This window comes from Dendropsophus ebraccatus, chromosome 10 (assembly GCF_027789765.1).
Source record: "Dendropsophus ebraccatus isolate aDenEbr1 chromosome 10, aDenEbr1.pat, whole genome shotgun sequence".
NCBI classification, from domain to species: domain Eukaryota; kingdom Metazoa; phylum Chordata; class Amphibia; order Anura; family Hylidae; genus Dendropsophus; species Dendropsophus ebraccatus.
In genome coordinates this window covers 27,186,688-27,204,696 of record NC_091463.1, presented here as the reverse complement: position 1 = coordinate 27,204,696, position 18,009 = coordinate 27,186,688, and the positions used below count along the sequence as shown (strand labels likewise).

At 42.8% G+C, this 18,009-nt stretch overlaps 1 protein-coding gene across 1 annotated transcript in view; it reads right to left on the bottom strand.

Annotated features, from left to right (window-relative positions):
* The window catches only part of CRB2 (crumbs cell polarity complex component 2), a 74,928-nt gene that overhangs the window by 40,794 nt on the left and 16,125 nt on the right, over positions 1-18,009 (bottom strand). Inside the window, exon 2 of the mRNA XM_069985974.1 lies at positions 7,301-7,966. Within this exon, the coding sequence (XP_069842075.1) occupies positions 7,301-7,966 (666 nt within the window). The remainder of the gene's footprint in view (positions 1-7,300; positions 7,967-18,009) is intronic.

The following is an 18,009-nucleotide window of genomic DNA, read 5'->3' as shown; positions in this document are numbered from 1 at the left end:
TGAAGACTGTGGGAAGACCATTTCCGGTGACCACCGCATGAAGCTCATCAAGAGAATGCCAAGAGTGCAAAGCAGGAATCAAAGCAAAAGGTGGCTACTTTGAAGAATCTAGAATATAAGACATATTTTCAGTTGTTTCACACTTTTTCGGTAAGTATATAATTCCACATTTCACATAGTCATGAAAATACAGAAAATATATATATATGTACACTATACAACATGTAGAATAATAGAGCTCATGTGTACTGATTTCATACAGAAGTGATCACAGAGTCCCCTGACAGACCCCATGGAAGCCGCATGACTCATGTGATACTTTATATTCAATATAAAATGTTTTAGCCTCATCGTTTAAAAGTTATGCTATTACTACAAATTGTACCATAATACTGAGCAGTCATTACCGTGGTGTTAGTAAACATGGAGTTGACTGTTGTTCACATATTCTGACAGCAGATGGCAGTGTAACACCACGCTGTAACTTGATCTTCTGACTCACTGCCTCGATGTCAATTTATTGCTAAAAGCTCACACACCCCAACTAGGGAACAATCTTAATGCTGACAATAGTAGTAGATAGTCTTGTGTGCAAATCTCTTATGACATGGATTTTATCCTTAATATTGTATTAAAATTGGTGTAGAGAAAACGTTTAAAAAAGTGGTGAATGCCCATGTCACCCATCAGGATGATTTCCGGCAGATACAGGTATTTCCGTGTGTAATAGGGTCAGTGATCAGAAAACGAATGAGCAAACTCACCTCCTCCTCTGCTGATCACTGGCTTTGACCTGTTAAAAACAACCTGATGTTGGCTGCACATCTTTTCATGTGATAGGATCTAGTGACTGTTCTGCAGCCCTGGCCGCACAATTATTGAGCCGTGATGATCTAGCCAGGGGTGGGGAACCTTGGCCCTCCAACTGTTCCAAAACTACAACTCCCATCATGCCTAGACAGCCAAAGCTAAAGCTGGAGCCAAGGGTCCCTACTCCTGACTAGCAGATTGGGCCATGTAATATAGCCTTAAAAGGGTTATCCGGGTAACAAAAACAATATTCTAAAACGATCCCCCTTCCCAATACCACCCTATGTCTAATATACATGTATAACCTATCTCGCACCCTTTCCCTGTTTTTTTTTCCTGATTTTTATTTGATTTGGAAATGTAAAATCCTCTACTCTAGGTCCACTCTGACAATGCCCTGCTCCCTCTTCCCCCTCCCTTTGTGGTCTGAGGACATGTGATCTCTCTGGGGGCTGGGTTAGCTGTCTATTGACTTGGTAACCCGGCCCCCAGGAGACATCATCTGCATCATCTCCATGCACCTGTGCTGCTTCCATAGACTTACATGTGTCCCTGAGCCTAGGTTTCTGTAATATGAAGCATTATAGCTCTATCTCGGCTTGCTGTCAGTGAATGCAGGCATATGTACCTGGCTTTGTGTCTCAGCTCTGTATATTGTAAGTGTGATGGATGTTCTTAGAGTCTGTATGAAACTAGAATGTTTTCATTCACAGTCAGCAAGCAGAGATCTAAACCTACACTACACCCCCACCCCCTGGTAAACAGATGCCTGTTATGCAGCACATAGCCACACCATGCGTGCATCACCTCTGCTACATCATCAGCTAGTACGGAATACATATTGGGGTGATGTGATGCGAAATCAGTGAATAAAACAGTCCTGTGTTTACTGTGCATTAGTTATAACAGCAGTGGGGAGGAAAGAAAGCTAAGAGGGTGAGTACGCAAACAGACCAATCAGGGAGATGCATGATGGGAAATGTAGTTTCCTATCATGGATATAGATTGGCTTTTAGAAAAAAAACTCAGTAACTCAGTAATGGCCGCAGCTAGAAAGACAGGAGACGGCTCAAAATACTCAGGAGGACTTGTTGAGTAATTTAGCTAACATTTCATTTTTTTGCTGCTCTTAGGTGGAGAACCCCTTTAACTAGCATGTGGTATAACAGATGGCTCATTGACGCATTAATACGGCAGTACAGTATTAGTATATCCCTGTTTTTTACTGTATAGCAGTGTTTTTAGGGGATTATGTGGCAGTATTATTTGGAAATGATATGATTATTATTATATGACTAATATATATATATATATATATATATATATATATATATATAGGTCCTGTATGGTGTTACTATGTGTGCAATGTATGATCAAAGTCTTTTAAAAACTATACGTCAATGTTGTATTGCTCTGTATAATTCTACATGGTAAGTTTTATGTGGATGTATAATCTTTTATATCTATTTTTTATGTTGAGTTATTCCCTTTGTCGAAGATGTTAAAGCAGCTCTCATACATCAGGCAGACCTGTATATAGAGTTTGCATATAGGTCACTTCTTTCACCACATCTGCTGGCCGGTCACTATATATTCCATGAACCCTCCGTCCTCACAGCAGAAGGGAGGGGAGGGGGCGGCTTCTCAGACCCTGTAGATTTTGCCTGCTGTGAATCGTAACTCACCACTTAATTTTATTGGCTTGCATGACCTAACCAGAAGGAAACCACACAATGGGGCTGAATGCATTCTAGTGTCTTTTTAAGCTGCAGACAGAGATCAGGGAAGGGAATGTTTATTGCTGGTTTCTGCTGCTTGACCATTAAATCTGTGTTAATTCAGGAGGAAAAATGCCGCCAAGTAGGTGGCCGACCTCAGGACCTTCCTTCATGGAGAACAGACAGCCGTAATTGGACTATACACTTTACCCCTTGGTCAGAGATGGTCTCTTCGCTCAGTTATTACAGCCTCTTGTCACACAGTTTTGGATATCGTGTATTTCCATGCAGTATTTGTAGCATTTTCCCCCAAAATAGTTTATTTAACCGTTCCTCAAATTTCGATATTTGCCTTACATTATCTTCCTGCTCACCTTCCGCGATCTGTATTGTTTCTATTTTTCCACTGACAGGTATATTGTGGTTCATTTCTTGGGAGACTTTATTTTACTATTTTATGTATTATAAAAAAAGAAGTTTTCGGGCAAAATGAAAAAAAAATAAGTTACATTTTGTAATACTGTCCACAAATAGAGATGAGCGAACCTGGAGCATGCTCGAGTCCATCCAAACCCGAACTTTCAGCATTTGATTAGCGGTGGCTGCTGAAGTTGGATAAAGCCCTAAGGCTATGTGGAAAACATGGATATAGTCATTGGCTGTATCCATGTTTTCCAGACAACCTTAGAGCTTTATCCAAGTTCAGCAGCCCCCCGCTAATCAAATACCGAACATTCGGGTTCGAGTTGATCCCGGTTCAATTAACCCGATTCGCTCATCTTTATCCACAAACCAAAATTTATCATACGTGTCAGTATAATTTCCAACAATACCAAAGTTGGACACTGTAATTGTTACTTAGTTTTACTGTTAAAAAAAATAACTTTTGTTACATTTGGAAAACGGAAAGTGTGTGTGTATATGTGTATGTGTGCGTGGGGGTAAAACATATATGATTTTTTCCCCAGACTTTCTTGGGAGATTTTATAAGTGATCACTTTCTTGCATAGATTGATCTATTTGCTCTGCCACAGGCAGACTGCATCAGCAGATCAGTAATGGCAGACCTAGAGGTGTAGCAGATATATTGAGGGTGTGCTATTAAAATGCCAATGTGATGGATGCAGATCACAATCCCATGTCATATAGTTCCTCACTAGAGATGAGCGAACCTCGAGCATGCTCGAGTTTATCCGAACCCGAGCATTTGCATAGCGGTGGCTACTGAACTTGGATAAAGCCCTAAGGCTATGTGAAAACCTGAAAATATATATAGTATATAGTCATTGGCTGTATCCATGTTTTCCAGACAACCTTAGAGCTTTATCCAAGTTCAGCAGCCCCAGCTAATCAAATACCGAACGTTCGGGTTCTGATCGACTCGAACCCGAACCCGGTTTGCTTATCTCTACTTAAGAACTTTATCCAACTTCAGCAGCCCCTGCTATGCCGAAAGTTCGGGTTCGGATAGACTTGAGCATGCTCGAGGTTCGCTCATCTCTATTCCTCACCCTTGCCTGTGCTGTAACTGTACATCATGGGTCAGTAAGGGGTTAACCCCTTCTTGACCTATGATGTATAAGTGCATAGGTTGAGTGGGGAAGTGTACAACAGGCTAAGGGTGCCTTTACACAGACAGATTATCTGGCACATTTTTGCAACCAAAGCCAGGAACAGACTATAAACAGAGATCAGGTTATAAAGGAAAGACTGAGATTTCTCCTCTTTTCAAATCCATTCCTGGTTTTGGTTAAAAAAATCTGCCATAAATCTGTCTGTGTAAAGGCACCCTTAGGCTACAAACCCACTTGCCAGATCCGCAGTGAGTTCCTTGCTGTGTTTTTTCAGCGAGACTCACTGCGGATCCCAACCCTATACTTTCAGTGACAGACAAACACGCAGCAGGGGTGTACATCCCTGCTGCGAGTTTGTCTGTAACCCGTCCCCTTAACCCCCCGGCCGTAGGAGCTGATACTTTACCTGATCAGGTGAAGTATATGCTCCAGCCAGCCAGGAATACTAAATGAATAGAAGTTTTCCGATACAATGTTATCATCACAATGACATAGCCTCTTGGCTGTAGTAAAGGTGAAGCTTTCCACCCACATATTTAGGGACAATTCATTAGCATTTTACATGGCAGATGTTGTGTAATGTGAATAACACTATCCCACCGGCAGCGTCCTCTGCTGCACCTCTCCATCCGCTTGTCACATATTATTAGCTTAGTGTGGTAACTAGCTGTGGGGTCCGGGGGTCTCCTTTCAACTTCCAGCCAGAAATGTTGCAAACTTTACACAGTGATTGATCACACACAGAATTCTTCCGCTGTGCCCCTCACATTCCCACACACAGAGACTTGTCATTGCCTGATAGTACCAGGCTGTGGTGTGGTGGGGGCAGTGGAGGGGCGAGCGAAACTAAGGCCTGGACTACAGACTGCAGGTCACTGCTGGGATTACTCTTATTACTATATAGTATAGAATTTATAGATTTATGATGTTCCCTGAAGAACATGTACAGTATGAAGACCTTGTAAAATTAACTTAAAAGTGTGTGGCACACTTAAAGGGATTATCCAGTGAAAATCTTTTTCTTTCAAATCAACTGGTTTCGGAAAGTTATATAGATTTGTAATTTAGTTCTATTTAAAAATCTTAAGTCTTCCCATGCTTATCAGCTGCTGTATGGCCTGCAGGAAACGTTTTATTTTCAGTCTGACACAGTGCTCTCTGCTGCCACTTCTGACGGACAGAGGAACTGTCCAGAGCAGGAAAGGTTTTCTATGGGAATTTGCTGCTGCTCTGGACAGTTCCTGTCTCCTGTCAGAGATGTCAGCAGAGAGCACTGTGTCAGAATGAAAACACCTCTTTCTGTGGGACATACAGTAGCTGATAAGTACTGGAAGACTTGAGATTTTTAAAAAGAAGTCAATTACAAATCTATATAACTTTCTCTTACCAGTTGATTTGAAAGAAAGATTTTTGCTGGATAACCCTTTTAATATACTGGTGATAAGATGGAGTGAACACTTTACACTGTTCGTCCTATGGTAAAACTGACTTGCTATCTATATTATCTATGTATGACTACTTAAAAAAAATGAAAAAATAAGAAAAAATAAATAAAATTGTTTAAAATTGCACTATTACCATCCTTATAAAGCTTTTATTTTTAGGTCTATGGGGCTGTGATCTGTACTTTCAATTGGTAGCTTGCTTGTCTATATGGAACTTTTTTTTAAATTTGATGTGACCAAAAATCTGCAGCTGCATTTTTTTTTTCTTTTTAAAGTTTTTTTTGCACTTGTTTACCGTGTGAGATCAGGGATCTCAGAAATTAATAGTTTGGGCATTTTCGCACCTGGCAATTGCAAATATGTTTTTCATTTTTATTTATTTATTTTCATTCCCACGCTGTATAAACAACGGCCATTCCACATGAATGGCCGTTGTTTAAAACTACCTCCAGCCAGAATTAATGTTCATGATCCATTGTTTATACAGCTTGGCAACAAAGCCTTAAAATTGGAAAAGCGGGAGATTTAAACTTTTACTATGGGATAGTATTTTTTTTTATTCACGATCACATTGCGCATGGGGAATCCAGCCACTAGATCACCACGGATGCTGTTTTAATGGCATTTAAATGCTGCTGTCAGTTTTGCAATTGGGCTGCATCGGATAATAGCAATATCCCTGGCTGCTGATAGCAGCCGGGAGTGGGGCGTTACTGAGCAGGGCCAAGACGTGACCCCTGTCTGACCTACCTTAGGTAGCCATCGGTATATGGGTTCTCTCTCAAATCCTGGATAACCCCCTTTAAAGGGACTGTACCACCAGGCCCAGGCTGAAACACTGGAGGCGGGACGACCCACCGTTAGTGGGAGGAAACTGTAGCCCCTCTATGATAGGGTTCCATTGATTCTAATGGAGTCACGTCATGGAGGGGCTGGGGTTTCTTCCCACTGGGGGTGGGTCGGCCACCTCCAGTGCTTCAGCCTGGGCCTGGTGGTACAGTCACTTTAAGGAAACAAATCTGTAGAACTCTGTAAAAATGACAGAGAGCAAAAAGGTGTCATTGGGATGTACATGATAGGGTCTGCTGGATGGAATAGGATGTACCATGTGTTTTGTGCTGACCACTAGTAGGTGCTCTTTCTATCTCTCCTATGCTGTTTGTCCTCCCTTACACACACTCACCTTGTAGGAGGAGTTATCTCCATGTGGGAGGAAGTACAGGGAGTTAGTCGTTGGAGGTCCACAAGGACAGATGTGTGAGAGACCAGCTCAGCTAAAGATTGCTTCTACAGCAGTGACCACTATTTCTATTATGCAGTGCTAAGTCCAAGTAGGGGAAAACTGCCACTTAGGAATACCCTAGCTCATGCCAGGAACCTCTCAAAAACTTGCAGGGCGATCTCTTGTTACTAGAGGAAGCATCCCCAGTAGAACAAAGCTACCAGAGTGAAAAGGTCTAAATATCCTACTGCACAGTGCAGGGCAACTGGGAAGTCTCGTAAACTCCCTACACCCAGATAACTGAAGACTGGGGCTCATGCTACCCACCTAGGACGGGTTCTATGACACTAGGGGTCAGACGGCAGGGGACACAAACCGGCTATATCAAACAGGTACCAACATCACACCTGTGCACTCCTACGCTACAGCATCAACACTACTGTCCGAGTAGCGCATATCCAGATAGAAATAATAACATATCTTAAAGAGTGTCTCCTAGTTCATGAATTATCCAATGCCCTGCACCCTTACCTGTGTAGCCCGTGGCACATTGACACATGTAGCTATCCTTTAGGTTGAGGCAGGAGCCATTGTTCTGGCACGGCTTGGATGCACACTCATTTATGTCTATTTCACAGTGATGTCCTTGGAAACCTGGCACACAGTAACAGAAGTATTTGTTTTCCTTCTCCACACAGATGGCACCATTGTAACATGGGTTAGGTGCACAGGTGTTTAGCACAATCTCACAGTGTTGCCCCGTGTAGCCTGGTTGACAATCACACGTGTAGTTGTCCATGTTCTCTACACACAGAGCGTTGTGATCACAAGGGTTGGGTGCACATGGTGACACCTTATTCTGGCATTGCAGACCGCTATATCCAGCTTGGCATGTGCAGGTGAACGTTTCGTCTTCATCGGAGCACTGGGAGTTTGGTAGGGCACATGGGTTACTGTCACATGTAGTGCAATTAGATCCATGTTGGCAGATACACTGGTAGTGTAGGGACCCAGGGACAGTTTGACAATTGTGGTTGTTAGGACAGTGATATACAGTGCATGCGTTATATAATACTGAACAGTCTGGTCCGGTGAAGGCCTGAGGCTCTGTGGGGCAGTGGCATGTGTACCCACCAGGTGTCTCCTGGCATGTTCCTCCATTCAGACAGCTATTAGGTAGACAGTTCTGTGCCAGACCTAGAGATGCAAAAAAGTTATAAAAAAGTATTAAAATTATGTATTGCTAAAACTACCTGGGCAAATCTTCCGTCTACTTAAGGACTGACTTTCCTATTAGACTGTGTTCACACTGTGCATTATTGTAGTGTATTTAGCATTGGTGAACTTACTGAGAGACATGGAACGTCAACCAAATCAGAACCTGCGTGGGAAAAAGCATAAAAACCCACATAGTGTGGACACAGCCGGTATAGTTGTTCTTACCTACGTCACCTGCCCTCGGTTAGGGCGGGAGAAGAAAGGGGTGTGGATTATAGTTAATATAGTGCAACTTTTTTGTCACAAATCTTAGTTAATAAGATGTTGGCTCTCATAAGTCACTATGGGCATATGAGCCACTTTTTGCCTGCACTACATGTTCCATTGCCCAAGGGAAAACAGAGAACACAGTGACAAATGACAAAAGAAGATATACTAGAAAAAAAAACAAAAAGCCCTGTACCCAAACTGCTCATATAACACAAAATTATTTTAATTTAAGTTAACTCAGCCTTGAATATTGAAATAAAATTCCTAAATGCTGGAAACACCTTCAAGCTTAGCCCCTTTAAAAGAGAATCTGTCAGCCCCCGGATCCACCCCGATGTGCTGACAGTGTGCAGTAGGTGGTATTGCATCACTTAGCAGGTTACCTTTAGCTATTCTGTCAGTGGAGGGGTGCTGTACAATATCGATTTTCCAACTGTAACCAAGAGTCAGAGAAGTTGTGGTGAAATGCCGCACTCTGGCACGCCTCAACCCTCCTTTTCCTGTTCCGCCAATTTCAACAATGACGCTGAATGTGCACGGCCAGTGACATCAGCGGCGCATGCACAGACCAAAAGTTTTTTTTTGTTTATAATGACAGGTACACTTTAAAGGGATTGTCCACTTCTCAGGAAAAAAAAAAAGCTGCAAATATTAAAAATTGGCAAAAACAAACAAAAAAACTAAATAGCTCTTCAATTCCCAACCAATTCAGGTGAGATAATTGTCGGTACCTTCGCTGTCTTGGTATACAAGCATACAGATGTGATGTGCTGTATGAGAACCGGACTGCTGCAGCCAATCAGTGGCCTCGGTGGTCATGGGCTCCACCCACATTTGTTTAGCGACTAGAGGTGCACAGCCATCTTTAGTCTACAAGGTCACAAACTATGGGTTTGCGATGATACTTTTTAAAAAAAATAATAATAATTTATTTTAAGCCTTTTTATGACAAAGTGGAATGTCTGGAATTTTTTTCTTTTTTTTACCAATAATGATCTCTTCAATAGGGCAGAGGAAAAGGAAGCACAAGGCTGCTAAATGAGGGTCATGCCGCACTAATAACCTGAAATATGAAAGGTCTCGCTCCTCTAGTCACTCTCCTATTGAAGCTTTGGCTATGAGAGGGGGCTCTGGGAATGGAGAAGCAATTAGTGCTGAGAGGGCACCGAGGCTTCGCTCCAAGACAAAGCCCGGACTTTATGGGAATTTACTCCCATTATGTGTCTAACAAGTGACCTCAGTCAATGAGCGGACTCCTGCAGCTTCTTCATGACATAGCGGAGATAATGCAAATCATGAGGTAGAATGGCATTCCTTTCCCATTGACAAGGTAACTATTGTATTGGGGGAAAGTCAAAGAACTACAATATGTCGCACTTGTCTGCACTCTCGTTTCTGTCTCTATTGCGAGTATCGGCTCTCGCGATGACTGAGGATTCATTTCCACCCAAAACAGGATTCTTGTCATATCTTAAGTCAAGTTATACTGAATAGTTTCCATGACCAATAATTTTTTTTTTTTTTTTTTTTTTTTTTCGGGGGGGGGGGGGGGGGGGGGGGGGGGGGCGTCATAAAGTACCTTGTAAGTGGGACTCTACTAGGAGTAGGAATTATTCTGCTTTTTAATCAGAAATCTTGATGTAAACCATAAAAACATATAACTCAGGGCTCCGCCTCTCTCCCGTTATCGTATGCTGCTCTCTGAATCACCTGACCTGTTCACTTTAAGATCTCAGTACGTTAACCCCCTTTTTACAGGGACCAATTATTATCGCTATTAAAGATGATGTACCACTCGGTACATTTTCTTTAACCTGAACCCATGGATCGATCGGCGCTGGCACGGGGAAGCCGGTGCCGCGGTCCGTTTTTCGGACCGCCGCCCAGTTCCCGTGCACGGCGCTGTTCGATCCAGCGGTACCGGCTGGTGCTGAAGCACTGGAGGTCGGCCAGCCCGCCCCCAGTGGGAGGGAATACCTTCCCCTGTATGACGCGGCTCCGTTCATTCTAAGCGAGCCGCGTCATACAGGGGAGGGAATTCCCTCCCACTGGGGGCGGCTGGGCCAACCTCCAGTGCTTCAGCACCGGCCAGTACCGCTGGATCAAACGGCGCCGTGCACGGGAACGGGGCCTCGGTCCGAAAAACAGACCGCGGCACCGGCTTCTCCGTGCCTGCGCCGATCGATCCGTGGGTTCAGGTTGAAGAGGATGTACCGGGTGGTACATCCTCTTTAAGTGCACATATCCCTTTGTGATACCAGTGTTATATCATAGTGCCCCTATAAGACCTTGTGCACATGGCCGAGATGTATGAACAAGCCTGGACAGCGGTGCAGGAATGCTGTACATGCTTTGTGCCATCTGTAAGCAGCTAACCTCCCTTAAGGTTCCCATACACTTTGTACTTATGCCATCTCTTGAGACTTTACTGACAGATGATGTAGGTGGACATAGGGTGTGATGGAATTTCAGTGACCAACCTCTTTGTTCTTGGAGAGATAAGCCACTGCTACAGTTGCCTCACTTCCACTTAATCTTCCCCTTCCCATAGAGAACACAGGAATGTTGAGGCATACATGTCTATGGTTAGAACGGGAGAGATAACTGAACTATCATTTGGCCGACCATTACTAAAATTATATGGCCACCTTAAAGGGGTACTCTGGGCAGGAAGTGTTTTTTTTAATGGCGTCCCCTCTTAGTCACTGACTGGTTGGGCGGGCCTGCAACATCACAGCCCCAGCACCCAGAAGTGGGCGAACTGAGGACGGAGCGACAGGACTGCAGCGGCGTTTGTGGTGGCGGTGCTAGAGCCAGGGAGGTAGTGAAAAACACAGCGTGCCCGGAGTACCTCTTTAAGGCAGATGAATAGCCTGTAATAATCATAATTCACAATATAAGAAGTTGATTTGCACTTCCTTACTCTCAGGCATATGGAGGTATAGGTAAGACCACATACACTAGTATAGGATTCTATAAAGCTCTATTACAGGGAGTAGAAATATGGGCATGTGCACAAGGCCTAATCCTCTACTTTAAGGATATGTTCACACTGAGGAATATTCTCAGAATTTTGAGCGGATTCCGTGTCCTAATGCATGCGGAATCTACTCAAAATTCCGCCCGTAAAAAATGAACATTTAATTTTCCTATCGTGTTGAATGGGCTTTTCACACAGCAGAATTTCCATCAGGAAAATTCTGTTGCGGATCCGTCTTCCGCCCAAAGAATTGACATGTCAATTCTTTGGGCGGATTCCTCTAGAAGAATACTATAGAAGTCAATGAAGCTTGAATTCTGCTTAAATTCTGCTTGAATTCCGCTTGCATTCCACTCGAATTCCGCTCCTATTCTGCCACAGATGAATAGGGAAGGAATTTCAAGCAGAAAACTTTCCTCTTCAATTTGTCGCTGAATACTATTCTTCAGTGTGAACATACCCTAAGACCAAAGTTTTGCTATTGAGCATCATAATGGTTGTCGTGCCCTGGAAAGGTCAGTCAGACTGATATACTAGAAGATACCAGAATGAAAACTGAGTAATCCATATCCACAGACACAAACTTTACAGCAAAACCTGATATGGAACATTAAAGGACATGTCCAGTCCGGAATACCGTATGATCTGAGCTTCAAAAGGCCTCTTCATGATTTGTGGAGGTGCTGACCCTCAGTGGAGATTTATACCCATCTCTTACATAGATCTGTTTGTAGATTTTGACAACTTACAGGATTAAAGGTCAATAATAAAATATTTCAAAGTATTAGAAAACAACATGTTTTACCATTTTGGATTACAATTTTAGGCACAAAAAAGAAAAATCTGCTTTCCTGAATTCTATCAATTTTAAACTATGCTACGTATAGCTCTATAAATCATTCCAGGAAAAAAGATGGCAGCGGAAATGCTGGGGATGTATAACCACTATATATATATATATATATATATATATATATATATATATATATATATATATATATATATACCAAACACTTGTTAGTGACTGGTGCCGATTGCAACCTTCACTGAGGTCCTCTGCAGATTACAGCTCCCAGTGCAGGTACTGGTACTGTTACTGTTAGGGTGGCAGCAGTTCACACACTGCTTTTTTGGACAGTTTTTCCTTCCTTCCTTCCTTTTTTTTTTTTTTTTTGAGCCAAAACCAGTTTACAGACCTTCCTTTTTTATATCCTTTCATTTTTTAATTTGCCTTTGGCTGTATTTAAAAAAAATAAAATAAATAAAGGGAAAAAAAGCCTTAAAATTGTGAACCCTGCCTCAGAATGCTATACCTTGAGGCAATGGACAATGGGGGAACAAAAGTCTAGGGCCGTAATACATGGCCAGATAAGAAGTGTAATCGAACACCGTTCTGCTAATTTAGCGATGTCCATGCAGCCCTTGCCTTCAGTGTAAAATAACAAACTGTATACATACCTGTCCACACTCCCTTGTGTTTTTCTAGCTTCTGCCCCTTCCCCGCAGCCGCCGATGGAACTTCTGAGCCAGTCTCTTAAGTGACAGGCCACTCAGCCAATCCCTGTCCGAGACGGGACAGCACCACGGCCAGTGATTGGCTGAGCAGCCTGTCACTTCAGAGACTGGCTCAGAAGTTCCAGCAGCGGCTATTTGGAGAAGGCAAAAGGTAGAAGAACACAGGGGAGTGTGGACAGGTATGTATAAAGTTTTGTTTTTTTGTTTTGTTGTTTGTATGTTTTGTTTTGCACATTCATCATCCGTCGGCCACAGCAATGTGCGCCCCATGGCCGATGATTTTTAGGCAGGATCAAACAATGTGATCAGCTGATCATATCATTGTTATCATATCACTGTCTTTGTTACTTAGAGCGATAATTTGTTGTATTGGCCTGATTCAGTAGATTATCTCTCTGTGTAATAGGACCCTAAGGCACAAGGTGATGCAAAACTATGATTCTAATCATGCCTATGGGCAGCCACAGCTGGAGGACCACAAGTTTGACACCCCTGGTCTAATAGAACTGGTCAAAGCTTCATGGGGTTTAGGAAAGTTCATAGTTGGCAATGAGCCATAACAGAAAGGTTATCAGAAAGCAGAGGTGTAATAAATCCAGAAGATGAGCAACGTACAACAAGACCAGAGACCAAGACACTAAGCCAGAGAACAAACCAGAGATGGGAACAAATCTAAAGAATTGCAGAGAACAGTATCAGGATGTTGTTCTCCTGACCTGGCAGGTCCCGGGCCTGGCTTGGAGTCCCCAGGGATGTGACAGGTTCTCCTTAAGACCAAGTTCACACATGGCAGCTGAATTGCAATTTTGTTTGATTGCCAAAAATACAAACAGTCACCAACACTGAAACAATTATTAGAAGGGTCTGTATATTTGCTGAAGCAATTACCTTCAAAGAACATTATTGCCTCAGAAAATATACAGACTATTCTAAGGATAAAATACACATGATCAGGTTGTGTTGCAGTTACATCGCACTTTTCAATACTGCAAATTCAACTCTTCTATCACTTTCTTCACTGCAATACAACATGAGTGTTTTACCCTATTACTTGTTTCAGTGAGTTGGTTTATATTGGCGCAAACAAAACAAAGATAATTCTATGAACCCAGCCCTAATGGACTACCAGCATAGACTACGAGCATAGACTAGTATCTGACAGGCATGTCAACTAGATGCTCAGAAAATGACAAAATGGCAGACCTACCATTACCAATAGGGTTGTAGACTCGTAATAGGTATGATCAGATTTTTTAAACAGGTTAAAGAGGAGGTCAGGTGGGGAAGTAAAAAATCATAACGTGCAGGGGGTGGGGTGGTGGTGGGGATTAAAAAAAAAAACCCACACTATGTTTACCACTCCGTAGCCCACGCTGCGCCTTATGACGGAGTTCCCGGACCCCGCCAGCCGTCATCTTCTCCCCGATTCTGGGTGCAGACTGGTGGGATTTAGCCTTCTCTGCCAATCAGTGACTACAGCGATGTCCTGCCCCAGTCACTGACCGGCTGAGCGGGGCATCTTTCAGCCGGTTTGAGACGTAGCCGGTTGGGAGCTCAGAATACAGACGGCGGGGTCCTGGAGCAGGACGCAGCTCTGCGTGGGTTGCAGAACAGGTGACTATAACTTGTTTTTTTATTCCCCCCCCTGCCCTTAATGATGTTTTACTTCCCCACCGGACTTGTTAAAATAATGCCTCATTTTTATAAAGATAAATGGCTAATGTATTTATATGATTAGACTATGAAGATTCAGGTGTTTTCCACATAGAAAGGTACAGTGATTCTTTCTCCGAATGTGGTACAGACTGATATTTTCACATAATAAGTAGACTTCATATTGAGGGAAATGTCTATTTGATGATTCTTCTAAAGTGTCCAGAACGTTAGTGATGAGACGGCATAAAAGGAAAGATTGTATAATACATATCACATTGAATGTTCAGACTCAAGTGAATGAAGTTAGTTCACTCGGTCACACCAAACTGGGAACTTAGATAGATATACTGGGTAGATTCAGCAAAAAACGGATTGTGATGGCCAACATTAAGCAGACAACTATAAGCCAACCATAGTAGACCTACTTTTTTAGGTTATATATTGTTTTTAAGCTGTAAAAGCAACAAAAAGAACAATGACAGGGTCACTACACATTCAGGTCTAGTACTAGGTCAAGTCAGTTTAGGTCTGATAATTTGCATGAAGAGTGACAAGGTATTGTAAGGTGAACTAATCCGCCCTCCTCCGCTGTCACTGTCCATTATTTACCACTCATTATGTGATCTTCAACACTGAATGTTTAACCTCCTCTAGAATGGTTTATGGGCCAAGCAATTCGGAAAATAAAGCTTCACACTAATGTTTACTATTCCTGAATTGCGATCATGGCATGTGTCAAAAACCTCACCCAATGGGGTAACCAATAGCCCAGTGCTTCTCAAACTTTTTCTACTGGAGCCTCACCCAACAGACCAAGGCAATGCTTGGGCCTCACCAGAGGGTGCCTGGGTCTCACTATCTGTGGTGAAAGTCCATTTAAAAGCTGAATACAATGCTAGGGCTAGCTTACACCCATTTACCAAGCTCTAGATACTAATAAAGTAAGTACAAAATAAATTAATAATGTTGCTAAAAATGGAGATTTTTGCAAATAGCAAAAGGACAGTTGAGATTATAGTTACTTTTGTGAAAACTGGCTCCCCAGCTGGGCCTCGCCAACAACTAGGGGGCGCCTCACTGGTGAGGCCCGCCTCACAGTTTGAGAAGCACTGCAATAGCCGAGTGATTTTACCAATCCATCCCTGCAACATTGTGCAGCTATTGATGACCTCACGGGGAGATGGTTTTGGCCACTTGTAATGGGTAACGTACAGAACTGTAATATTTTAAGGGATTTTCCTAACCTAAATCACTGATGGCATACTCTATGGCAGTGCTTTTCAAACTTTTTGTACTGGAGCCTCACCCAACCAACCAAGACAGTGCCTGGGCCTCACCAGACTGACCAAGAGGGTGCCTGGGCCTCACTATCTGTGGTGAAAGTCCATTTAAAAGGTGAAAATAATGCTAGGGCTACCTTTTACCCATCTCCCAAGCTCTATATGCTAATTAATCAAGTAAAAAAGAAATTAATAATGTTGCTAAAATTAAGATTTTTGCTAACAGCAAAAGGACTGTGCAGATCATAGTTGCTTTTTGAAAATGGGCTCCTCAGCTGGGACTCACCAACAACTAGGGGGCGCCTCACATTTTGAGAAGCACTGCTCTAGGGGGTCAAGCTGCAGTACCAGGAAAGGGCTGGGTCTAACTGGTGATTTTTGACAGGGATAGTACAACCAAAAACAACCATGTTCCACTCGCTTTGGGGGCTAAGATGACTCAATGGGGTCACTGCATCCTGTCACTTAGAAGACCACCATGGGGGATATTTATTTAGACCGGTATACGAGTACACAATCTTAAATTAGGCCTCGTCCCCTTAGTAAAATCTGGCCACCTCTTAGTAAACCTGACCGGCCCTACTCCCGACGCAGCAAATTACGCTTGCTTCCAGGAGTGGAATGGGACCATGGGAGGAGTCAAGGCCTCCTCCCCGCCTTGCTGCCCCCCCCCCCCCTCGGGGCATACGGCAGGCATATACCAGGGAGAAGTGGTCAATCTGTACCTTTTCTCTGGCATACGCTAGGGGTGCAACATTGATATATGTCCCCTCGTGCATCCTCATTTACTTCCATATGGTACAAATCCTCAAAGTAAAGTCCTGTATTTTATAGTAAATACCAGAAATGAGTGCAGCTCGAACGTGGTGGAGTCTAATCATTCATCATTTGATTACCGGTGGCTGAAGAAGTTGGATACTGCCCTAGGGAGTCTGGGAAAACATGGATACAGCCATAGGCCATAGGGTGCTTCAATTGCGTTCTTCTCTAGTGAAAACCTTTACTATAGAGAACACAAATTTGTATTGCAATGCATTGGAAAGACAGGGACTCCCCAGGTGCAAAGTATATTTGCACCATTTTATTTTTACCTCTCTTGCACCATATAACCAACAATTTTGTAAATGATTCTTCATTTTTTCTGATAACTTGGCCAAGGGAAATGAATGCATTGCTATCTAATGCTTAGAACAGGTTAAGCTGCAAATATACTTCTTCAAAAAAGCTGAGAAAATCATTAGTTTGCAGGATTCAGTCAGTGGGGTTACCTTGTAAATGGGATTTATTTGGCCGGATTATGAGCTATGATGAGTTGTAAGGAATAACATGAGTCATTGGGCGTCCTATGGGCATGGACATGTCAGTCTCATACATTAACCATGCATGAGAGATACCTGCAATATAACTTTCTCAGACAGCTCCACTGATAACAGGACCTAAAGCTTCACTTAACATTCCATGCCAAGAAACTGGGGGCTGAGGTTATCAGTGGAAGAGAGCTGGATGAGGACACCTAAGCTGTCTGCAGCTCCAGACACACATTCTGCATTCATATAGAACAAATACCAATTACAAGTATGTAGATGCATGTAACAGTCATCTAGGATTACACATGGCTGATAACGGAAGGCGGCTCTGTTTACAATGTGTTTGGTGTATATGCATACTTTGGATGTATTCCTGACTCGTCACTGTGTATCCATGCAGCTGCATAATTCAGTCATTGGCTTCAATGCTAAAGAAATGCATCTAATATGCATGGTATACATTTTATGCATCGGACCACTGTATATATCACCCCAATGCAGTCCGAGAGGACACTGTATTATTCTCTAACACGTTCCTATGTGTAAGCAGAATGGGTTCAACAAAACGTGGTGTGAACATGGTCTAAGAGACTGCTGTAGTACAAAAGGAGAAACAGCAATGGAAGGTCCATATATTACTAGATGGACAACTGGGCAAAAACCTTACATAGTCTAGGCTAGGGGGTCCCAAACTGGCTAGTTGTTTAGGTAACTAAAAGAATATCCATTTTTCCACATGTCATGACAGATCTCACAGGTTTTGATTGTGGGGGTGCTGAGACTCCTACTGATCACTTAAAAGCAGGAACAGAAGCCCCCCAAATGAGCCCAAGTAAGAAGTACTGTACCCCTTTAAGAGGTATTCTAAGGGCTCTATTACATGGGACAATTATTGCGTGTAAAATTGTTATATCGTTTCAATTTAAACGATAATCGCTCCGTGTAATAGCAGGAAATGGTAAAAAAAAAACAAAAAAAACGTTTGTGTGTCGTTGATCGTTCATTTACATCTGA